This window comes from Nuphar pumila, chromosome 12 (genome assembly GCF_984573655.1).
Source record: "Nuphar pumila chromosome 12, dmNupPumi1.hap1.1, whole genome shotgun sequence".
Taxonomy (NCBI): Eukaryota; Viridiplantae; Streptophyta; class Magnoliopsida; order Nymphaeales; family Nymphaeaceae; genus Nuphar; species Nuphar pumila.
Genome location: NC_143260.1, coordinates 8,660,375 through 8,687,223, shown reverse-complemented (window position 1 = coordinate 8,687,223; position 26,849 = coordinate 8,660,375). Strand labels below are relative to the sequence as shown.

Here is a 26,849-nt window from a genome sequence, read left to right as displayed (position 1 = left end):
GATATGTCCTGGTTGGCAATGGTTAACTGTTGACCCAATATTTTATTATCCATTTAGAATTCTAGTGCATCTGGAACTTCTGGAGTGGTTCTTGATGTTGGACATTCTTATCTGGTGTATTTTTGGTACAAAGTATGGTTTTGGATTTATTTCTATGTTGAAGTACAGGATCAAGAATCCCAAATGTTTCACAGTTTCATTCCGTGCAAAAGTAGAAAATGTGTATCAATCAAAACCTAGATCAAACGGCTGTCTGTCAGGTGGTGCCAGTCCTTTTTTGCTTTTCGTTTCCCGCCGATGATTCCCAGGCCAGAACCCTTTCTCTCTCTCTCTCTCTCTCTCCCTGCACTATGCACCGTCTGCCCACAAATGCCGATGCCATACCTTTGCTCTCTCCCTGTCGACAGACTAGGGCGGAGCAACGTTTTATGTCATTTTTAATTAATATTTAGGTTTTTATTTTGGTTTTTCAAATCACGTGAATGTTTAATTAGTATTTCTGGGTTTTTTTCTTTTCAATCAATATTAAACATGATTCACGTGTCTTGTTTTAGTTATAAACTTACAATTTTAGTTTTCATGTTTTTGTAATTAACATATATATGAAATTATGGATGGCATTTGTTAAGACTTAGGATTTAGGTTTTTGATTTTTGTTTTACATTCTCTTATTCCAATGACTATATATATATATATATAGAGAGAGAGAGAGAGAATAGTTGTCTACGATCTTAGGTGCCTATGACAGCCTACTGCAAGGGAAGGAGTTATTTTTCTCAAATCTGACCATGCAGCTGTGTTTGGCATGGTTGATTTGATAGGAAATGACACCTGAATTGTATTTTTTTTTATAAAAAATATGATTTTTAAGCCTTAAATATTTATGATATTTATAAAAAGTTTACACCATCAGTTTTCAAACCTTATAAAAACTTACCTGTGCGGAATCGAATGATGCAAGAGTTCGTTCCTATAAAATCAAACACATAGAAGACATTTGTATAGATAGATTCCGAGAAAAACATGAAAAAGAACTCTTCAAAAGACCTATAGGCACGGATCGGTAGGTGCATATATATATATATATATATACATGCTAAATGGGTTTTCTGCCCTTTGGTGTTTGTTCCAACAGCATAAATGTGTTGGGTATGGTCCATTTATGAGAATCATCTTTTTTCAATGAAAAAATTGATATTTGGAGCCTCAAAAATTTACAAAGATTTTGGATGGTTGATTTTTTGAACCTTATAAAAACCCACCCATATGTTGGAATTGAACACTTCAAGAGCTGATCCCTATGAAATCAAGTACATAAATCACATTTGTACGGTGAAAATTTAAAAATGAAATGAAAAACCCTGAAAAACTCATTTAGCATGTATCATTTAGCACCTGCCCATTATTATATATACATAATGCTTCTGCATCACAGTGCATGATGGACGACAACAATAAAAAAATGCAAAAGGGGCAAAATGCGCTATTTGGGCATTTTTGCCCCTTTAGGGGTGGTTTTTAAAAATGCGCAAATAGCACATTTTAGCATTTTTTTAGTGTTTTTTATGTTGGCCACTCATCAAGACCGGCGATGGATGGCCAACGCAATTGTGGAGGTAATTGTGCACCTAAGGGTTGCACAACTACCACTTTATATATATAGGCTACCAATGAAGGTAAGGAACTAATAAGTAAAATTTTCAAATTTTTTTAGACCAAATTTTATGGATGCGATCTATGCGGTTTCTTTAGCAGGAAACTTGTTTTGAATCATGTTATTGTGAAAAGTTATTAGGTTTTCAAAGGGATTCAAAAATCAATGTGCCAAAATTTTATAATTCAAAAATTCCCATTTTTTACATAAGAAAAGCATGATCCAAGGTTTGATCCTTAGCAAACAAACCATATTAAACACATCTTTGTGGTTAGATTGAGTTAATACGATGTGTACCTATGATTTCTAGTTCATTAGTTCTTTATGGATGATGTGTGAGCCTCAAATGGTAAAAATAGGTTTTTAGCAGTGCTCAAAAAGCTGGGAGATAGGCAGTTATGATGGACACTCAGTGCGGATTCGTTGATAGTAGGTCAGCTGGGTGGATTCCATTATATATATATATATATATATATATATATATATATATATATATATATATATATATATATATATATATATATATATATATATATATATATATATATATATATATATATATATATAGTAAAGCATAAGTGCTTGAACATTATGTGCTTGATGGGTTTTTCAGGTTTATTTTATTTTATTTTTAAATTTTGGCAATATAGATATGATCCATGTACTTGATTTTATAAGGAACAACTCTTGAAGTGTTCGATTCCAACACATGGGTGGGTTTTTATAAGGTTCAAAAAATCAACGGTCTAAAATCTTTGTAAAATTTTTAGGCTCCAAATATCATTTTTTTCATAAAAAACACATGATTCAGGTGTGGATTCCTCGTAAATCAACCATGACCAACACATTTATGGGGTCAAAAGTGCAAAAAAAATACTCGAAAAACAAAAAAACCCATCAAACATGTATCACAAGCACCTAATGTTTAAGGTGCCTATGCTCTATTATATATATTCCAAGGAGAACCCCCCATCACCATTCGTGTATATATTGGCTGGCCTTGGGTTGGTAGAACCCTTGAGGTCTCTCCCGAGTACACCCATCTTTGACATTGCGGCCAGGGACACCATTCATGGTTTTTGAACGTGTAATGTCTTGTCAACTTGGTAACATTCACAAGTTGCCTCTACTAGATGAGTGGAGCGCGCCCTTGTGAACTTTCATATATTGTATTATATGGTATTGTACATTAATTAATGTAGTGGTGGATCCAATAATCTTTCATTCCTCATGGCAGTAAGATAATCCTTAGGTTATTCATGGGCAGAAATGGAAGCCAAGAAAACACGGTGGGAGTTTGAGAGTTTAGAAGTCTAATAAAGAAGACATGGGGTGAACAGTAGAGACTTTGGAATTAGGCGACGAATTGCTATAGAAAAGAGCTTGGTAACATTCATAATATGATAGATAAGCGGGTCTGGATCGGGTCCGTTTAGACCGCCAAAGCTCCAAATTAGTGTTGAGATCTTGATGACTATTGTCACTAGAGTTTGGGCATGAACTTGGATCTTGAAAATCATTTTCAAGAGAACAATTTGAATGGAACATGTCTTCAATGGGTTTTGGTAAAACGACTTCATCAAATTGTTTGAAAAAAAAAATAAAAAAAATGTGTCTCTTTAAAAGGAAACATAGTTTCATGAAATACTACATCTCAACTGACAAAAATACTCTTTGTTTCCAAATCGAATACCTTATAACCATTTTGTCTAAAAGAATATCCTATAGAAATGAATTTCTTGGTCCGAGTATCAAATTTATTTTTAGAACCAACACAAAATATAGACAACCAAAATTTTTGAGAGGGTGATATTTCGCCTTGGTATCATAAAAGAGTTCATGGGGTATATAGTTGTCTGAGGATGTAATGGTGGGAACTCAATTGATCAAATATGCAGCAGTGAGAAAACATTCTTCCCAAAATTTTGTCATCATATTAGCTTGAAATTTAAAGGCTCGGGCGATTTCTAATAAGTGACGGTGATTTCTTTCCACAATGTCATTTTGTTGAGGAGTTTCGACACATGAATGTTGATGCAAAATCCCATTTTCTCATAAATTTTTTTGAATCTCATGTGAAAAAAAATTTGCTCCATTATCGGATCAGATTTTGGTTTCACATGTTTGTTAAATTGAACTTCTATCATTTTAATGAAATTTTTTAAAATTTATTGTGTTTTAGATTTGTATCTCATTAAATAAATCTATGTTGCTTTGCTAAAATCATCAATGACAGTTAGAAAAAAATGTGCCCCGATGAAAGATACCATATTATAAGCTCCTCAAATATCAAAATGGACAAGTTCAAAAATGCCTTGAGAACGACTTTCACTAATGGGAAAGGACAGCCGCGTGTACTTGGCAAGAGGACAAATTTCACATACAACTTATTTATTTTGCATCAACTCACGGTCTTTAAATAAAGATTTTAAACATAAATTAGAGACATGACCTAAACGCATGTGCCATACGTTCATATGATCCTTATTCACTAAGGTGGTAGGTACCATACTCCCACCATCATCAAGAGTATAAAGTCGCAAGCATTCTCTACCTGATCCAATCGTCTCCTTCATCTTTGAGTCTTGTATTTTGCATGAGTAAGAAGAAAAGATGATATTATAATTACAAAATTGACAAAGTTTAGAGGTGGATATGATATTTAACTTGAAGGACAAAACAAATAGCACATTATAAAAGGTAAGTTTTGGAGACAAAATGACTTGGCCAATATGAGACACTGAAGTGGTCATTCCATTTGGAAGTTTGATAGGCTTGAGGCCAGTGTACTTTTTGACATTGGTCATTAAAGATAAAGAACAACATATGTTATTGGTGTCTCCAATATCTAAAATCCAACTAGTAGGATGGAAAGAAGAAAAATAAGAGATGTTATTACCTGCCATGTTCACCATCGAACTTTCTTTACTTATCGCAAGTAGAGATAAAAGTTGGTTGTACTGATCCATGGTTAACTGAGGAGTGACAAGCATGGATTTTTTTAGAGTTGAATTGACATGGGATGCATTGGCAGCAACCTGAGTATTAGGGTATGGCAAAAACCCATGCAAATCATAGCATTTGTCTTTAACGTGGCTTACTTTCCTACAATAATCACATTTAGGCCTCTCCTTTCCTTTGAATCGACTATCACGTTGATTTTTTTTAAAATATTTTTTTTTCCAGCAACCGCGACCATATTTCCTTCCATAAGTGAAGAAATACGTACATCTCTTTGACGCTCTTCTTGAAGAAGAAGATTATAGGCTTTATTAACTATCGGCAGGAGGTCTATAACAAGAATATTATTTCTAACTCACGCATAGGAGTAATTTAACCCCACAAGAAATTGAATCAATTTCTCATTTTGCCTATAATCGGACAACGCCTTAGCCACCCCCACATGAACAAGACGACAAAGCAAGTTGAGCACTAAGCTCATCCCAATGCATTTTCAGCTTTGTATAATAGGCAGAAACCGAGAAATTATCTTGATAAAAAGTCACAATGGATCTTTACAACTGAAACATACGAAGTTCATTCACTTAAGAAAAATGCTCATGAAGTTCACACCAAATTTTAGCCGCCGTTTTGGCATACAAGACATTATTTGCAACCTCTTTAGTGAGAGAGTTCAAAAGCCAAGAAAGAACCATGTTATTATTTATAATCTATGCCGTAGCATTTGAAGAAGATGCATCCGGTTCAGAAAGACTACCATCAACAACACCCATCTTAGTTTTGGCTGTCAAAACGAAAGGCATGGCTTGAGTCCAGAATGCATAGTTGTCGCTTGTGAGGAGGTTAGAAACCAATACCTGACCCAGATTGTCCGAATAATGAAGATAATAAGGGGTGTTTGTGTTGGCATCAACAAACAGGATACTACCAATAATCTGAGTTGTTTGGGATGATGACGTTGAGTATGTGCTCATGATGACGGTAGACGATACTTCAATTTGTAGAAGGATGAAAATAGCAAAACACAATCAGCGTATTTTGACAATAGGTTGGACCAAAACCAAGGAATTACACCAAGAACAAGGTGCACTACTGGATCAAACATCAAGTATTCTTTCCCTTAACCTGGCTTTGATACCATGTCAAGTAAAAGGAACGAACGAGGGAAAGAAGATCTTGAATTCATTAAGTTTACAACCTTGTGTACAAGACTTATATACACATCTCCACAGCATAACAATTTCTAGAAAAAGATAAAGAAAGTCAAAAATAGAATACAACTTCCTAAATTCCTGGCTGTTATCCAATACCTCTTAGATCACTTTACCCATAGCGCAGATTTGATTAGCATGATTTTCTTCTACAACTGGAAACAACATATACTTTCCATATACTTTGACATATCCGAACAATTTTCAGATGGAAGCTTCTTGTTGTCATGTCGCTAGAATTGTGGCAATGTGTTAGACATGGTGAATTTGCTAGTAATTAACTTTGTTGTATTGTGTATTGTCGATGAAAAATATGATTTTTTGGATGCTTGAATATTTATAAAGATTATAAGCCTTTGATTTTAAAGCCTTAAAAAAATCTTTTTTATGCATCATATTCAGATGATTCAAGAGTTCCTCATAAAACCAATCATGTATATCACATCCGTACAATTAGATTTAAGAGAAAAGAACTATATATATATATATATATATATATATATATATATATATATATATATATATATATATATATATATATATATATATATATATATATATAAACTAAACATATTAGGCATCATTTCTCATTCTGCCCTGTTCTGCCTTATAGGTTTTAAGTATTTTATGACAGATTTAAACTGAACATATTAGTGGAAATCGACTCTTGGATCATGTTTTTTCGACAAAAAACCATGATTTTCTTAGTTGGGGAAAACTGGTACCTTCATATCCATTGATTTTGGATCCTCCGAAAAACCTGTATACATCTCAGATTTTGGCAATCCAAAAGCTGGTTCCCACTAAACAAACCCTATAGATCACATCTATAGTGTTAGATGTGACAAAAAATACTTAAAACTATAATTTTTGGGGCCTAACGAGACCTAGTGAAAGAGGAGGGCCCTTAAAAAGGCAAATCTCTCTCTTCACATGTTTAACTTATTGTACTCAAACCCATTTTCAAGGACCTAAACTCATACACAAGTAAAACCGGTCTAACATATGCGCTTGAATTGAGGAATCATTGAATCCAATCTAAGAGAATGGACCTGAACTAATTAGTTCTCCAAGTAGAAATGGATCCAAATTGATGTCTTTTAAGAATGTCTCATCTCCCTCTAAGCTGCCTCTAAGATGGCATCTAACATTTTAAGTTTTGATTTTTCACCACGAAGTTCCATGGTGAAGCGGGTAATCTCTGGGTGGGATCACCGGCACCCAAACCCTTGCGCGCTGAGCTCACCAGTTTAACAGATCGGATATGGGTCGTATGATTAGTCATCAATCTCTCCTCAGCCCCACAACCTGAACTAGTGTTTTCCCTTGTTAGATATCTCCAAATGTGAAAAGTTGCAAAAATCTGTAAATTGTATGGTGAGGATATATAGCCAATTGAGCCTCACTGTAGGAATTGTAAAAGGAAGTGACACTTTGGACCCTAAAGATTTTTTTTTTTTTTTTTAAAGCAAGTTGGGGTTAGGCAGACCCCTACCAGATAACTCTTAAGCCCCATGTGACAGAGGGATTCGAACCTGGGCCTTCAGCTTGGCACGTGACCCGGTGACACTTGGACCCCAAAGATAGGCAGGCCTGTTTTAAGTGCGACGTATTTGATAGGGTCGTCAGGTGAAACCTGGCCAAGTTCATGAACTCAGATATTTGTGCTCATAGTGAAAGGCGTTGGACATCATGATCATGACCTTGGTCATAAATGTAAGTGTAAAAGCTAACATCCGACGCACATGGCTGGAAAGGAATGAAAGGATCTTTGAGAGAAGCTGTGATATCATCTGGGAATTGAAGGAATGAGTCAAGTTAAAATGGCCATCACCGCTGGTGGTTGTGAAGTTGCTGAGTTGAAAACCTCGGATCAAACCCCGTTGGCATACGGGTGTGTCCATAGCTTTCAGAAAGGCCACATAAAGCAGGGTGGCCGTGGAGCGCCACCCAAGGTTTTTCTTTGCTTGGGCAAGGTTCCATGTAGGGAGTGTCAACGGTCGGGTTTGCTTCAGACTCAGTGGAACCATACCTGGCCCCGATTTTTTGGTATGGTATTGGGTCCGGAGCTGGGTCTAATCCAACTAACTATAAGAGAAACCATACCCATACCCAATAAAAAAACTCTTCTACTATGCATGATGATCTTCCAGTTTGAGGGTTCAGACTGTGAACCCTAACTTGTCATTCCCTCCACTACTTATGACTGTGTATGGTCTCTTCTTTCCAGTGGACTGCTCTAGCTGGTTTCACAGGGGGGTCATAGCAGTAAGTCCTTGGAATTTCGTTATGCTTTTGAGAGGCTTTAAGCCTTTTGGCCATCCATTAAGGATTTAAAGTTTTGTATTCTAAAGAATGGTTTGTTCTTCATTAGTGTGTCAAATGAGAAGGATTTTAATCTTGTTACTACGCGAGATGCATGGCAAGTTGCTGGTAGGACACTCATTGCTCATCGTTGGGTTCCAAGAATAGGGTTAAAATTGGATCCATTCACTCTAGTTCCAGTACTTTCAGCAGAATTATGGAATAAGCAATTTTTTCAAGGAGTTGCTATGTTCTCACGTGGCCATGTGCTTAATGTAGATGCTTGAAATGAATCTTTGGAGGGTCTTTTTTTTTAAACAAATCCGAGTAATTTAAAAGAACGGAAATTATAAACATGTATATCATTCCAAAAATTAATAAGATAAACTTTACAAATCCAAAGTTTATGAACAGTAACATGTTTATCAAAATATACAAAATGGAACCAAAATATCAAAATAAATTGAGCCAAAAAATTATGGTCTGCTGTCCTCGCCTCGCATCCCAACCTGTGTTGTGCAGCTGTCACTGTTTACCTGACCGGTGAAAGCCTAGTAGATATATACACCAAATTTATACGGAACTACATAACATTGAGAATATATATTCTCATACAGATGATATAACACATCAGTTCATATATCCAACATAAAAAAAAATAAGGCCAGACTGAGAGCCTTGTGACGTGTGCCTTCTAGACTGATTATGCAAAAAATTTCTATGGGATTCTATTTTCGAACAAACTATAGTAATTCTGCCAATTAGCAATGAAATACACTCTTACCAGCTTTCTTTCAAAAAAAAAAATCTAAAAACTAACATCAACCAACAGCCATAGATTTAAATACATCACAGGTGCCCACGTTTCACAGATCACTTAGCAGGTAATCAATCAAATTTACTTTATACACACCTGCAGAGAATTGAAGAGAACCTGTGATGATTTAAAACATCAAATTTACTTTATATGTTTTATATAGAACCAAGATGGTTGAAGCATTTGGCTTGCAAGCAATAAGTTTAGAGTTAAAATCCTATTGCTTACAAGTTGGAAACAATTACTTATTTTGTAAATGAGCTAGTTTGAGCTTGGCTAAGTTTAGGGTCCAAATTCTATTGTTTTTAACTTTAAAAAACTATATTTTTTAAAATGAGCTTGCTCATGATAGGCTCATTTAGTTCAGACTTTTCATGAGCTCGACCTCAGCTCGACTCAATACAAGACACAAGCCAAGCTTGAACACCCTATGTTTGGTTGGTTGGGCTAATTTACCAGCCCTAGTTGTTAGTTATGAAACCACTATGAGAGACTTCAAGCAAAGTGTGATGCTGAATTGTTGGAATGTTAATGGAGAACGGTAGTGTTGTTTTCTGTATAACAAATCTCATTTTAGAGAACATCTTGATAATGGAAAATCTCAAGATATTTTGAAAAAATTGGTTTCTAAAAAATATAGAAATATAAAAACTATAAAAATAGTAATGTATTATAAATAAAAACATAAATAATATTTTCAAAACAGATGATATTAAGAAAATGTCTTTTTTCCTTTGGCATTATATCAGCTTTGGAAGATATCAATAAGAATTTGACATAATTTCAAGATATGGGTGATATTTGCAGCATAGATTGTTTCCACACATTTTGCCAACCTCGGGTGGGGTCACTGAAATTCAAGCCCTTACAGAGCCCAATAGCTAAAGGCACCCAAACACCTGGTGGGAGTCGAACATGAGACGAAGGGATCATCAGCACCTTCTCCACAAGCCCTCTTCCACACGGGCGACCTGAGCGGGTGCATGGCTCGGGGTTATCATCTAGCATGTTGAACCTGATTTCAAACTTTGTAATGATAGATGTACCATCAAACAAGTTTCAAATATTTCAATTCCTCAAGGAGTAGGAAATAGGAAATAAGAAACTTTGCTTTTTTTTGAAAGGCAAGCAGGGGTTAGGCAGACCCCACCAGTTATAATTCAACGTACTTGGACCCACCCTCCAATGAGGCGGTGTGGCCCATGGCCACCATGCCTCAAGTGACTCACCTTTGAAAGCTATGGATACACATGTACATCAGTAGAGTTTGATTTGACGTCTTCATCTCAACACCATGATAACCACCCTGCTGGTCAAAGGGGAGACCCCTGTGATTTAAGTAACCAAATAGTGTAGAAACTTTACATTTTCTTGTAAGAAAGCTTTTAAGAATGATCCTAACTAATTATTCATCAGCAATTGCAACACTTGGCTTAGAGTGTGTTGGGTACCAACAGAACATGAAGAGCAAAGACTATCTTTTTCTTAGATATAACTGAAAAAGAGAACACCCTCACTACCAAGCTTATTGGTGCAAACCTCCTAGATCTAACCTAGCTTTGGCTGCTGAGCAAAATTGAGGACCTATGGTTTCGAACTCGTCATGTTCTGTCAACTTGGTGATGTTAACGAGTGGCATCCGTCCACCTGATAAACCAAGCTCTTGTGGTCATCACTATTCTTAGTTAACCAGTGGATTTGCTACTGAGTGGCACATATCTACGTCCATGCATTAACGGTTTTCCTAAGGTTTTCACTCACAAGAGAAGCAGATTTGCACATGATTACAAGTCAATAACTCCAAGAAGGAAGCAAAATGGGGAATGAAGAGAAAATTATGACAAGGTCAATCCTCATTTTGGAGTGAAACCTTCATCATGCATGTTCTCTAAGCAAGGGAATGGCAACGTGGTAATGTTGGCATCAACAAATCCTCAAGCTTATGCCCCAAATCTTAACTAACAGGGAACAAAAATCCCATAAAGAAAAGGAAGAAACCAGAGCTGGTAATGTCACTCTTTGCTTCTTGGTCTTGGATGAGTTCCCCTCCACAAGACAAAATCAACCCAACAAACCAGAAAGTAATGTATAATAACAATAATTTTATCACTCTTGGTATCATTATGCAACTCTGTTATATTGTTTTCATAGTAAATAGTAAATTGTTTCCAACCAGACTAGAAAAGAAAGTGATTCCCACAATTTCCTCAAAGGGGTTGGAGGGAAAAATGATACGGAATGAGCCAAGAAGGCTAATTAGTTAAAAAGATTCTTAGCCAACGAGGTGGTAGGAGTGCAGTGAGATAGCACGTACGTAGGGATGCCCTTTCTTCTCTCTCTACATCACTTGTTTGATAGACAAAAAGGAGGGAAAAAGGAGAGAGAGAGAGAGATGGGATTCTAGGAGCGTGTGCAGCTGGTACGGCAGCCTTCTGGTGGGGCTCGGTCTGAGCGAATCGCGGCTCACATGGCTCGAGGCGTTTCGAAAACTGGGTTCATTCTTATTAATGAAAGGAAAGGAGAGAGAGTTTTGGTGAATTAGCTGTGGTGATTTTCAATGCCGAGGGGAATGTCTAGGGCTCTGTACCGTCGATTCCTAGTGATAGAGATCATTGTCAGCGGATGGAACTCGGCGGGGGAATTGTTGTACGGTCACAGAACTCATATAAGCATGCATGAGACCAGCACCACGAGTGTGGCCAAGCTGTTTGTGCTCATATGGTCGTGGTGCTCATGTAAGCACTCATTAGAACTGTACCAATCACTAAGAGGGAGCGTTCGATTGCTGGATGCACTTGTGACATGCTGTCAGTATCGGTTCGGTGCGTATAGGCCTTTTTTAATTACTTTTTGTTCGATTTAGAACGATTCACTTTAAGTATTGGTATCGGTCGGATTCACTTGAATCGCTGGCCAAACGATATAGAGCCGATACCGATACTAACAAAATTGCTTGTTCATGACACACTCATCTCAGACTCTAGTGTGTCCAGGACAGAAATGCCGGGGTAGCAAAACAAGGTTTTTGTCCGAGACATCAAAAGTATTATTTGTGGAACATAGCCATTCCGCATTTGGTGCAAGATGCGAGGGTGCAACGGTCCCTGCGGACCATTGTGTCATGCCAATCAAACACACCTTAAGAGTTAGAGACTTACCCACGAAAGATCACTGTATACGGCCCAAGAAACTAAGAACTTGGTTTACCAATTACCATTGCCCTTTTAGCAAAGTAAATGTCTGCGTAAGCCGAAGCTTGGTGACTACCTGGGGTTAAAGGGTATGCCATCGAAGTTTTATGCTGATAGGAAAGCGACCGTAAGTACAGCATGTTGAGCTAGCGCAACTAAGTTTCTGCACCAAGAATGGTTTATTCGAGTAACATATCAAAAAAAAAAGTGTATGGGTTACATTGAGAGTGTAACACCTTGATCTAATACCTCTCTAGCCCGGGTTTGTAGGTATTACTTTCGAAAGAAAAGAGTACAAAGTAAACACAACGAAACTATGCCATATAAATTTTTCTCAAAATAAAAACATTATCTCAAATATCATAATAAAAAAGCTTCATCGGCTACATCATTCATAATATAGATTGTGTAAACTCATCACAAGGTTTAATAAAATAAAAACATGAAATAAAATTCTTGTTCGGCTCTTCGGTCGTTTATGAACACTTGCAGACAGAAGCGGCTACCTCAGACCTCAAGCCTTGCTTTAAACTGATCTCAATTCTACGTGTTGACCATACCATGAACCACTCTTTGGTGTGATCTCAAACCGTAGATCACACGGCACTGCAATGAAAAGACTCACTAGTAGTTAATTGAGAGTCAATCTCAGTGGAGCTGTACTTGCTCTGAGGTTCGGGATTCATGTTACATCCTGATTTGCCTAGAGTTCTAAATCATTGTGTAAAATATAACCCTTATGATACATTATGCAATTCTCGTTTTTCCATATTAATTACCTTAATTTTATTTTCTCTCTATCTCAAGTAAGTTTCTCAAGATATTTCTAAGGTTCTGATATTCATAAAAATCTAAGCATGCAGAAGATATAGTGTCTCTACATCGATGTAGTGTCTCTATATCAATAAATTATTGAAGGCCCATACTTATGACAACTCTCACTCTGACGGCCATCATGTAGCTATTTTTATCAGTCGTCTCTTCCAAAATTTATGGGATTAAGTCTAGCATGTTAAGATAACTCAATTTGCAATAAATATAACTAAAAGAAGGGACTCAAAGAAATTATGCAAATACTCAATTCTATTATCATGTATGTAGTCCTATGTTCTCAGGCTCCATATATTTATTCTTGTCTAAAATATAATATTTTTTTAATCATGCATATCATATTGAAGCTTAGAAATACGTAAAATCATTCTTAGCATTATTGTCAACTTGCATGCATCGATTCTATCTCTCAGGAATGCATAAAAATCATTTCTAGAATACAACTACATCATATGCGAAGTAACGATTGCATTCTCAAGCATATATAATTTTATGCAAACTATCTCATACATGCAAATAAAAGCATTGTTTATTATTAACTAGACATGCTTATAATACATTTTACCTCGATGTATGATTTGAAATCTCAATCTATAGTCGAGTCTCTCACAGTAGTAGTCAAGTATGTATATTAGACAAAGACTCGCTCAATTACCAAACCGACATTTCTTCTATTTTATAAAATTACCAAATTACCTCTCTTGAAGAAGGTCTGTCAGAACTGATTTTTTGTGTTGAGTGTTTGGTCATTAAAACATGACAAACAAATTTCTCTCTATGTCCTAATTTCAACGTATCAAACCTTACCAAATTCTGAGTTTGAAGTGAAAGTAAATTGGTCTTTTTATTGACATGCCTCAGTTCATGTCAGAACTACTCGACCTGAGTTCAGTCTAAACTTGACTGAGACCAAGTTTGGTTGATCCTAGGCTCACCTTCTAATATATATATATATATATATATATATATATATATATATATATATATATATATATATATATATATATATATTCATATATGTATATAACTATATCTATACATATATTTAAGTATGTACTCAAATAGGATTCAACCCGTCCCAAGTGGATCTAACCCATTCCTTTTCTCAATCTCTTTATCACTCACTTCTTTCAGGATTGACAGAATATAACCCAAACCTAGTTTGGTTTGGGTTCAGTTCAAAATGACCATGAAAATGTTTAGTTTCTATTTTTTTTCTTAGTTAAACAAACTGGATCAGACCTACTTCGATCTCAGTTTGGTTCAAACAGAACCAAACCTAGTTCAGTATGGGTTTGGTATAAGTGACCTAGACACAAATCTGGCTGGTTGGGTCCATGACAGAAAACTGAGACAGTTTGCATCCTAGTTTTCTCTCTCTCTCTCTCTCTCTCTCTCTCTATATATATATATGTATATATATATATATATATATATTATCTGACCAGACTCGATCTGGGTCGCACCCATATCGAGTTGGTCTGGTTTCAGATTGACCAGAGTCGGTCTAGTTTAGACGCAAACTGAGTCTATCTATGGTCTGTTAAAACCACCGAGATAGAGGGCCACGCCCTCTGTCCATCGTCTCTCTCTCTTGGCTGCGGTTGAGGCAGGGGGGCTCCCCCCTCTGGCTTACTCCTCTTCTCATGGTGGCGCTATCACAACCCCTGGTAGATGAAGAATGAGTCTCTTGCCTCCTCTTTTCTCAGAGTGGGCGATGTTGGTGGCTAAGACAGTGGGTCGGTGTCACCCTCTATCTTGCCACCTCTCCTCCATAGTGGGGTGACACAGGTGGCTGAGACAGAGGGTGTCGCCCTCTATCTTGCCTCTCCCCTTTCAGAGTGGCGTCGCCGGCAACCAAGTGGTTGTTGGCAGCTAAGACAAAGGATGTCACCCTCTCTCTTCCTTGTTAGACAAATGCCGACAACCATGGTTGCCAGTTTTCTCCTCATAGAAAAAATAGCAAGAGTGAAGGGGTTACCTGCCGATCAAAACTCCTACGATCCAATGGTGCACCTCTCTGATCGAATGGTGAAAGAGAGAAATATGTGGGGTCTCTCAGTCCCCCTACATACGTGTGGGGTGGGGCAACTTCCCACACCCCAACGAGATAAGGAAACCACTCCTCATATGGGGGCCTCTCTCTTTTTTTGAATTCTATCCAAATGTGACCCTGTCACATTTGGAATAACCTAGCCGATCCTGGTGGGCTCGAACCCACCCAGCTCGGCTAGGTGTGGTTTTATAGAGAGTTCCTCATCCAATTTATGTGAGGCAGCACTCTATGATACCAACTTCCTATCAGAAAATTTTAATTCAGATTTAGAAAACCCACATAAATGGAAACAGCACACTGAGTTCTCTCTCTCTCTCTCTCTCTCTCTCTCTATATATATATATATATATATATATATATATATATATATATATATATATATATATATATATATATATGTAATGGTCATATAAAATCACACTGTTAGGACAATCTCTGGAGAGCGCCGCTTTTTCACTGACGACTCTGCTTTCTTTCTCTTACCTATTTTCAAACATTTCCTTATTTAACGCCTCGGTAAAGCAAATATATAATGCCCGGATCACCAGAGCCCCCACCTCTCTCTCTCTCGTAAAACTACAATTGGTTAAACGTTGTTAATATTTTTATTGTTTAACCGTTGGTTTAAAAATAAATCGTATACCCTTAGTCAATGAATTGCATTACTTATTCTTATTCAAAGTTTAAGAAGCCAGGGACATAGTTGACATTGTGTTTGGACCATTAGGCTACGGCCCCAAGCAGAAATGGGTGGTCCCGGATCCGACTAATTAAGAGGTGATGGGACTGGATCAGGATTTGGGATCCGTACAGACCAAGTGAAGCCATAGCCTGGTCGGACCAAGAGTAGGTAAATCAGACCCAGCTCATACTCAGTAAAATAATATTTTTGTATTTTTTTACACTGAAATTTTGTAGCATCAGCTTCATCTCTTGAGAGTACCATACACTTCTCATTTATTTAGAAACGAAGGATTCTAATCCTGATCAGTTATCTAATTACAATAAAACTTCTAAATTGTAACAAACTTTCAAATTCTATGTATGGATCAAGATATACAGACACAATACCCATTGCCAAGACCAAGATATAAAATAAATAATCCAAACAATAAAATGAATCTGAACGAATCCTATCGACCCGGAATGCATTCAATCTACATCAGCAAGATATCCAAAAAAATAAATCCAACCGGAATGAATCCTAACGACCCGGAATGCATCCAATATCTACATCAGCAAGATACCGGACCCATTGACGGCCCTATTCAATATCCAGTCAAAGAATGCAAGTAAAAGCCAATCTGATAATAAGTAAAATAGATTGTTTAATCATCTTCATTAGTGGGGTTCGTTCCTGCTAATCGTGTATTAAAAGACAGAAGATGTACGGAATGTGTTTATATAACTTTATAGTAAACAACCGAGTGAATGACCCTAAATTCTTATTTTAATTAACTAATCATTACAAAAAGTTATAACCAGCATTAATCAATTATCAATGAGTAACTCAGCGGCTACTTAGAAGAGTTTTTTCTGTATTTTTTTTCTCTGTGATAAGATTGGTGAATGTGGTCTAACTGACGAAGGAAATCATGCTACAATCATGACCATCTACTGCTAACAAGAATAATTATAAAAAGCTCCTAACCAATTAGTTATTTACAGATCGCCGTCTAACATTTTTTCTTAATACATTTAGCTTCTTTGCATTAATAACCCTTTGGTCCTTGGCTTGAGTCCCATTGAGTGTGAGGGTGCCTTTTGCTGGTGGGCTCTTTAAGAGCTAAGATCAGGTGCAATATGATTGCACAAATATTTGTGCATTAAGCACCTGATCACCCTTCATATTGGGGACAGGCCTGTCTTGTTGGGAGGCCACCTCACAGAGGGCAATCAGGTGCTTAATGCAAAGATTTAGTGCCATGTGATTGCACCCGATCCGGACTCACCCGCAGGTTACCTGCTTAAGCGGAGAACTTTGTTATAAAAAATAATTAAAGCTTTCTAAGTCCTATAATCATTTAGTTTCCCAAAAGAGCTTAGCTTGTATAATAAGAGCAACTTGTGAGATTCACCAATGGGAGTTCTGCTTGTCTGGTAGGAGCAGCTAGTGCACGTTACCTTGTGTTGGGATGTTGCATGTTCAAAACCCAATGGTATAGTTGTATAACCTGTAGGGGTCTGCCTAATTGGCCAGGGCCTATGCTTGACGTTAGCTTGTTTGTGGAGGTGACGCCCACGGGAATTGAACAAAGACCACCCGTATGATAGCTAAGGTCTATCCCCACTACACCAACCCTCTTTGGGTGACTTCTAAGGATAACTGAAATGAATTCAAGTCAAAGAGTTGAATGTAATAATTCAAATACTAGGTGACTATTTGTAAATAGTAGAAAGGTCAGACAGCTTTTTGAAAATTAAAAAAAAAAATAACCATCAACATTTTTTCATTAAACCGTGTGATTTTCAAACGAGCCAAGAGGATGGAGATTGAACAACAAAGTAAATCTTTTGTTGCATGTAGGGCTGGTAATGGGGACGAATGAACCAAACAGGTCATGTTTATGCTCAGCTAGCTTGCCAACTACTCACTTGGCTTTAATTTCTTTGAATGAGATGAGCTGAACACGAGCATGGTCGTGTAAAAATATTTCATGTTATTTATACATAATATATGCATTATATTATTATACTTAAAATACATATATTATATATTACACTTAATAATTCATATTTTATACATATATTTTCTTTATCCTTTTGTTTAAAATGTATACTATATAAAAAAATATTTATATTTTTTTATTTATACGAACTCCCTCAAGTTGAGCCGAGCTGAACACCTTATGTTTGAGCTCGAGAGCTGCTCATTGCTCGATTTGTCACCCATATGAACCAAACCCAGTCACGAGCTACTTGGATCATTTACCAGCACCAGATGTACGGACCAACGAACGAAGGAAATAATTACCACAGTTAAAAACCGGGAAGGGGCGCAACAAAGACAAATGGAGATAAACATTGAAGAGAGAGAGAGAGAGAGAGAGCTAAAATCACGGAACATAAGGTGGTGTCTGGGTGCTTGTACGGACGAGAATTTTGGGTGGGGCCCACCACAACCCAAAAATAAATTTTGGAATAATCAATTATTATTTTCATTTTTGTTTTTTCTAAATAATTAACTTTTGCATTCGAGTCCAAAAAAAAAAAATCACTAAAAGTGACACGCCCCCATCACAAGACTCCTATCGTTTCATCCTTCCGAACAAGAGAGAGAAAGTTATATATATATATATAGAGAGAGAGAGAGCATATTAAAAGCAAAGCCACATTCGTCCCCCACACGGACACACTGGCACGCTCGAAAAGAGGGGTCTCCTCATGGGGGTTTGTACTAGTACTAGTGAGGTCCACAGCCAGCTTCTCTTCATAGCCTTTTTTGCATTTTTAACGTAGCAAAGCAGAAGAAAGGCACTGTCATGCTATGTACAGGCTACATACCTTTCAGTTATTTTCATAAGAAAAAAAAAGACAAAAAAAGACAAGACAATCTTAAGAGAAAGGACAAGCACATGCGATTTCAACCTTTTTAAAGTTTCGCACTTATACAAAAAGCGAAATGAGAAAAAAAAAGCCACACACATTTTACCTCTAAATATTTTTTTTGTTGTTGTTGTTTGTACCACCTCATTAATTCTTAGCTTCTATGTTTCGGAATGAGAAAAACTTTTATAAGAAAAGAAAGTTTTGCCTATGAGAAGCAAGAAAATTTTTTGCTTGTTTGAGTGTGGAAAATGTACAAGATGAGAGAGAGAGAGAGCACCTTTTTGTACCTCATCCACAAATCTATTACCACAGCCACAGCCGGAGCTGGCCAAATGGCCGATGGAGGCCACTCCGGCAGGTACATCTCTCTCTTTCTGTTCTTCTTGATTTCTCTTCCTCACCTCTTTTTCAGCCATAGCTGATCAAAGCCCCTCTCTAAAGACGGGAATGAAGGCTGTGCTAGATGAATGTCGTGCCGTCATCGAAGATGCGAGCCATGTGAGAGAGGGAAGTGGGAGAGATATCAGAGGCAGCAGGGGAAAAAAGAGAGGTCGGGAATGGGTGATGGGTTGCCGGATCCGAGTGCTTGCAGAAGGTGAGATGGATGGTGGGATGGTGGTCGTGATGGTGAGATTGTGGGTAACGGTAGTGGTGGTGAGACAGGTGGTGGAGAGTATAAAAATAAATTCTCTTGGTAGGAAATATTTCTCCACCTGCTTATAGGAATAATTTTTATAAAAAATATACTTTTTTAAAAGAAATTTCTCAGCCAAAAAAACTCTCAGGTTTATAAGGGTTGAAAAATTAGTATTGATTTTCTATTGTGCATCACTTTTCCTACATCTTTCTTTCTTCCAAATAATGTCCCTACAGAAAAAATATGTCAAGTGCAACAGTAAAGGGGTGTTGCAATGTCTCCACTTTATTGGTACATGCATTAAAGAGAAGAAAAACTGTATATACAACACAAACACATTCACCATGTTATCAACCATAATATCTATATATATATATATTTTCTGTTTGCTAATATCATCAATGATAACAGTTTTTCTTTTCTGATAAATGCTATGCTACTTGCCTTTTCGCGCATATGAATATTGACGATTTTTAAATATTCTTATCTGATATTATTTTCAGATTAAGCCATTCACAATATATGGGAATAAATTTGCCTTGATGATCATAAAAAAATAACTGTTTTTCTGCTTCTTTTTTCTCATTTTTTTCATATTTTTGTGCCATCCTGTTATTATCGTAGGGCTGCCGCTACCCGGATTAACCTTTACTCCACTTGCATTTATCATCGTGATAAAAGGAGAGAGAGAGAGAGAGATTTACTATAATTTTTTTCACCAACCAAAAGAAAAGTTGGTTTTGTTACGAGGCACTGGAACCAACATTCTCTACGGTGTTCTCAGATGATTACTTGTTTAGGCCACTATGAAGAAAATTGATTAGTATTGTTATGATATCGTAGCCACAATATCCCTAGGCACCCAAGCAAATGGCGTCTAAAATGATCTTTGGAGATGCTAAAAAAGTAAAGAAAACAAAAATATCACCCACCTGTTACTTCCCATCCCCACTCTCGTATTGTTTTTTTGTTGATGATTCTATTCTAAACAAGGTTGTTAAATGCGATGAGGCGAAGCGAGGCGTTGAGCCTGTTATGAAGCGAGGCGTAAGCCTCGAGGTGTTGAAGCGTAAGCTTCATGATCAAAATAATAAAATATATAATATTAATAAAATAATAAAAATCCCAAAGCCCCATAAGATTGGTGAGGTTTTCATGTCTATCTAATCCATTCAAATAAGATTAGTAGCACACTTCTTTGTTCCACTCATGGTAAAGCATAACCACCAAGCATTAAAAATATTTAAAATGGCATAATTTAAATAGCTCAAGAACATAGAAGTAAATAACAATAATATGATCTCCTCTAATAGGTCGGACAAGAATTAGAGAACACCACCATAATCATGATAAACTAGTTAGACGCATGTTGATAGGGTTAAATGCGACTCTAAAAGTCATCTGGAAAGTGGAAGGAGGAAACAACATCACCATAAAAACTTGATGAAAGCTTAAACATTCAACTAAAGTTTAGCAGGAACTCATGAAAAATATCTTCAAGAGGATCATCTGGAGTGTGATAAGAAACCATATTTGTTATTATTCTTTTGATAAGAATTATATTAGACATATGTCTAATATAAATCAGTACAGAAAAGATGAAGAACAATATAAAATCAATATGGCATACCATTTCAATGGCAATCCTTTATAGTCAAACCAAATGCTATCATCACCAGGAGGGAGAGCATTGCTGAAATGAGGCTTTACAAGAGGCAGTAACAGAGGAAGGTATCCATTTCGAAGACCTAACACCTGTTAAGCATATTGATGGAAATAATTGAAGCAGAAAGATGCATAAGACAAAAATTGATTAAGAAGAAAAAGAAGAACATGTTCATAGAAGAAAAAGGTCTATAACAGCCTCACTTTTGAAATTTTCTGGTCAGAAAAACCTTCATTCAAAATACAGACAATAATAAGTCAGATGGAATATGAAAATAAGCATAGAAGATTCCATCATACCTGCTTAGGACTTGGGTCCTTGTTAGACAGAGAAACAAAAATGACACAACAATGCCCAACAAGATCCGCACTGATAATTGCATTTGATTCCAGTGTTAAACCTTTAAGTATTGTAGAAAACAAGTCTTTAGCAACAAATGCCTTCAGTTCATAATTATTTGTTAAAACAGCCAGAAGAATCACAACCTCACAGAATGATAAGAGTTTAGCCACTGCCTCACCATCAGGCCAACCAAAAGCTTCTAAACTAAGTTGAAGTATAGGAAAAGTAGGACCATTATGCTTGAATAGAAAGCTGCAAATCAATCCAAATACTCGATCATCAATCTGAATTGCACACAGCTAATTTGAGCATCTAATAAATCAAAAAAATGTGCTCAGTGAAACATATATAAAAAGACCACAGAGATAATCACAAATTCTAAAAATTTTTGACATACCACATCAGAGAATTTGAGGCAAAAGCATCCAAGTTTTTCCCAGCAAAATCCATGCGGTTGGCATGTCCAACTTGTTCCAAGGCAGGCAGGCCAACATTTAAACTGTGAGATGCCAAAACCGACATTAAGGAGCATATCTCACGAGTCAATGATCGAAGCAACTTCATTATGCTTTTTTATCCCACTTCTTGATAACTCCAGCTGACAGACCTGAATAAGCCGTCCAGAGTATGTTTGGATGCAACGAAATTCCCAAAATTTCCTGTATTATCAAGTTTTTTACTACAAATGGGAACATTGAGTCGCTAGAGATCATTTTTATGGCATCTGTGGACACCATTGGGTGGCCTGTTCGTACTAGGAAAATCAAGAAATCAGGAAATTTGAGGGTTCTACTGGAATCAAGAAAAGGTTTAACTAATAAAAAAATCATCATCTTATATGAACAAAGAGATTGTATTACTCTAACAGAAGCGGAAAAAGAAATACAGATTACAGAGAAAGAGGTGGCGTGTGTTGATCCAAACACTAGGAAGGAGGCAGCGTCGGCTCCCCTGAGAGGCGTGGATGCAAGGTAGTCGGCGCTGGGAGCGAGAGACGAGGAGAGGAGAGGCAGGTGCAGGCTGACAAAGCCCTCCCTCTCTGCGATTTTTAAAGAGGGTTGGGGGAGGCACGAAAAGGGAAATGAGGGGATGCGGCGCGGGGGGAGGGGATGAAGGTTTAAAACATTAAAAGAAAGTAAGAAACCCTTTCGTGTTTCAATTTTTGGGGGTTGTACATGAGGCGTACGCCTTATAATCGAAGCGGGACTCGAAGCAAGGCGCACACGCGCTTCGGTATTTTTATTTTGCGCTTCGCCTCTAAGGCGTACCCCTCTCACAACACTGATTCTAAAAAAGATTTAATTTAAAGTTCTAATCATCAAGCAACTCTCTCTCTCTCTCTCTGCTTAAGGTCCAACATTCAACACTTCAACTATGTGGCCAAGCATTAAATTTGAAATGACAAAAACACCATTGATGTGTTTTTGCTTTTTAAATGGTTACGACCACCAACAAAATCCACTACTCATCAGACAAGTCATATTCTGGCGAGCCATGCTGACCCTAGTCACTTTCTTCTTCTTCGTTGAAAGAAGCCACGTTAATCATAGTAATTAAACCAACTATCAACCTCATTAGACCTTGGGCCTTGGAGTACGTGTAGATCTAAAGACTATGCCTTAGATTTCTGCCATACAAAAGCAACACGATCGATTAATAAGGTCCACTGGTTCCCCAACCATGATCATTTCTTAATAAACATCAATCACTTCTCAATAAACATCAACCTTTTAAACAAGCACCACCTTACAAAACAAATTAGCCAAAATCAACAACAAAATCCAAGAAGCCCATACTCATGTTCTCAAGACAAAAGCCCCCCCCCCCCCCCCCCCCCCAATAGTCCTTTAACAAAAGAACAAGCACCAAAGGGTCATTTCCTCCACAATGTCTTTTGTTTCAACTTTTAACATTTAAAAAAAACACCAAAACCACTATATGATGATGATGATGGCAGTAGCATGTACCATGTAAATCGAATGATAGATATCATTAACGAGATATGGATCCTCTCTCTCTCTCTCTCTCTCTCTCTCTTACGCGTGCGTGTGAGAAGTAGGGGTGTTGATGTGGTCCGGTCGACCCTAAGTCCACAGAGGGGCAGCTGCAGGCACCCGCACCAGTATATTTTTCCTCATTATTATTTTTTCCTTTCTGTTTAATTTCCTCATTACCATCCCCCACCCCTCCCCTCCCTATTATTCTAATTTCAATTTTCTATTTTCTCCGTGGCTAGTTAGTCCGAGTGAAGAGAGAATTTCAGTCACTCGAAGCAGAAGAGAAACAAACCGAGATCTCCCTCTCTAAATCCCGGCCACCCTAAGCCTAGCAGTGGCTGCCTCAAGGAGACCCGGCCTCGACGGTGGTGGCTCCGACTGGCTCCCCAGTCCCTCCGACTCGAGAATCGCCGGAGATCTCTGTCTCGGCTTCAATGGAGGACTCGGAGGAGGATGGCCTAGCGTCACCACTCCCACCACTGCTGCTGCTGTTGGTGGTGGTCATCATAACACATCTAGTGGTGGTAGTGGGGGTGGCAGTAGCGGTAGCTCTAGGCCCTTTCACCAACAAATCATTAACTACAACAGCATACCCCTACCCCTCTCCCTCCCCCTCCCTCCCGATATAAGTATGGTCGGCCTCCGCGACGTCTTCCTCTTCCACTCCGCCGATCCCCAGGCCTCCATTTTCCCCGTCCTCCCGCAGGCGGTGCTACCGCAGCAGCAGCCGAGCACGGCAGCGGCAGCGGCAGCGTTGCACTCGCTGCCGCAACAACTATCTGTGATACCATGTGAGAACAATGACGAGAATGATAGGAGGAGAGTGTCGGAGATCCAGCTGTGGCACCACCACCAGAGGGCGGTGGCCGGGATGCCGATGGAAGCCGGCGGGGCCGGCGCCACCACCTGCCAGGACTGCGGCAATCAGGCCAAGAAGGACTGCAGCCACCGGAGGTGCCGTACGTGTTGTAAGAGCCGGGGGTTAGAGTGCGCCACCCACGTGAAGAGCACGTGGGTGCCCGCGGCCCGGCGCCGGGAGAAGCAGCACCTCCTCCACTCCTCCGCCACCACCGGCAAGAAGCCCCGGCTCGGCTGCTCCTCCGCCGGGGCCGCCACCGCCTCCCTCACCTCCACCTCCGCCACCACCCCTTCCCGCAGTTTCGACACCGGCTCCAGCCACCAAGGTTTATTTTCCTTGCCCAATTCTAGTTTCTTCTTCTCCTCCCCATCCTCCTCCTTTCTCCTTTGATAATATTAAGCTTGTGGGATGTTTCTTCCACCTCCTCTTCTTCATGATGTCATTATTCTTCTTTGTTTTCTCCAGAAATGGAGATGGGAGGGGGCGGATTGCCGGGGCACGTCACCGCCCCGGCCGTGTTCAAGTGCGTCCGGGTGACCTCGATCGAAGACGGAGACGACGAGTACGCTTATCAGGCAGCGGTGAAGATCGGCGGGCGCGTATTCAAGGGCTTTCTCTACGATCAAGGCCTCGACGATTCTTCGTCTTCTTCGCTTCCCAATCTCTCCGAGCTTCATCTTGGCGATCTTGGTGGTGGTGGTAAAAATGCGAATGCTTCGTCTTTGTCCTCAATTCTCAACGCTAGCGATGCTTACGCGGCCGCCGCAGCCGTGGCTTCTTCCAGCGGGATGCTTGGAGGTGCGAATTATGGCAACCAGATGAATTGAAGTTGGTTGGTATAGCAGAAACAAGAAGAATTAGAGTAACCATGATTATTGGTGTTACATTTTGACAAGCATATAGTTTGATATAGATAGATCCGTAGATAGATTGGTAGATAGATGATCATGGTCATTTATCGTCTGTCTAGTGTGCTAGCATGTATCCATCTTTGTTGCCATTGTTTACTCCACGAGTCGGTGTAGCTCTCTAACGTCTCTAAGCTAAGGCAGGTCTGGTCGATAGAAAGGTTTCACTTTGTTCTCATTTTTGGAAATGGGGGTTGGGGGGTTGGTTGTGATTCATGGAGGGAGATTTGAGTCTTTGTTTGGAATCCTCAAACATATAATAATCATCGATTTATGCCAAGTTTAAGTGAGTTTTTATCTTTAGAAGAGTGCAAAAGATTGTACCTTGCTTTCTTTTTTATCTTTTGTTGGGCTCAAGAAATAATAATTTTCCTGTGGTTTGCATTTGTCTGTTCCATTGAAATGACATTGGTTTGATATGTGGAGCAAAATGAACAGTAGGAAACGATTGGGGTTGTGGGCATGTGTATGTGTGTGTGCTTGCTGGTGATTTGACACAAACTTGCCGGTATAGTAAACGTCTCTTCCATTGGGGAGCAGAGGTGCATTGCTAGCTTGGTGTTAATGAGTGCTAGCATCCTTTGCTTTTTTTTTACTTTTTTTTGTGGGACTATAGTTGACAGATGAGTCAGACGGCGCCTTGGCTCTCATTATTGTTATTATTATTGTCATTCTTTTTTTTGGTTATCTTTTTAGTTTCCGTGTCATTCTTTGCTTTTGGTTTCCTTCATTGAAACTCAACTCTGTTTCCTTGCTGGTTTTGATGGTTGAGTGTTTGAAAGAGACGGGCATTAGAATGAAAATAGTTGCTCATTCATGCCACACTTATTTTTTTTCTTCCCCAATACCTTTATTTCCCCTCTTTCTCTTTCATTGATTGATGTTCTTTATGTCAGTGTTTTGTGCCAATGAAGTTGGCCGTTGACTTATCAACTCTTAAAGGTATGACAATGAAATTATTTTGTTGCTTTAGTTTTGCCAAATTCTTATTAAGATAAAGTCCATACAAACCTCCTTGAAATATCTGTGCTTAAGTTCTTGTTTATATCTTTTTTTTTTTGAAAGAAGTAAACATCCATTCATAAAGCAGCGTTCATACTTTTGTTTTGTTGTAATACTGATTGATCTTTGTTTTGTTGGTTAATAGTGCTTAATCTCTCTTTATTATTGATCATTCTTTATGCTTCACAGAATTTGAAGTAGTTCAGTTAAATTGTCTATCCTCATTTGTGCATTTTTCATGCTTTCCCAAAAATGTTCAGATTCTGATGAATCCATTCTGTAACCTAGTTGTGCCATGTACTCATGAGTCTTGGGTGTTTGATTGTGGGCATAGTGACTTTACATGCCCTAATGATGCAACTTTATCCAAGTTGTAGCTCAAGTTTGCCTGGGCGACTATTGTAATAAGTTCTTCCGGCAGTATGTGGCATCTAGAATTTTTAATAATAATTACTACTCGGTTACTATTTGGAAATTCTGAGGTCCAACATTGATGCTGCAGATCTTATCGAAACATTCTTGATGACTTTGATCTTTTCTTTAATTTCTGTAAGGAACTTATCATGGGAGATGATACATCACCATTTTGCATTGAGTTGTTATCACTTGTTATGCTAGAAGATTGATCTGTGTACGTATTTAAGTGCTTTGCTGTCAAGGCTTCTAGAGGCATATGTTTCATCTCTTCCCATTTCCATCATGCTTTCATTTGAGCAGTTAATGCTGAATAAGTTTTGACACTTGATATGGCTTGATTTATTAATTGATTAATCATGTCATGATCAAATAGATGCTTACAGATGCAAATGATACTCTTAATATATAGTGTGACATAATGGTTGAGATATTTGATTATAAATTCAT

At 38.1% G+C, this 26,849-nt stretch overlaps 1 protein-coding gene across 1 annotated transcript; it reads left to right on the top strand.

Moving 5' to 3' along the window:
- Positions 1-23,847: 23,847 nt before the first annotated feature.
- On the top strand, positions 23,848-25,261 carry LOC149819898 (protein LATERAL ROOT PRIMORDIUM 1-like). Its single transcript, XM_089983522.1, has 2 exons — positions 23,848-24,400; positions 24,541-25,261. Exons 1-2 carry the CDS (start codon positions 23,848-23,850, stop codon positions 24,900-24,902), a joined length of 915 nt encoding a protein of 304 aa, XP_089839648.1. The 3' UTR covers positions 24,903-25,261.
- The last annotated feature ends 1,588 nt before the right edge of the window (positions 25,262-26,849 follow it).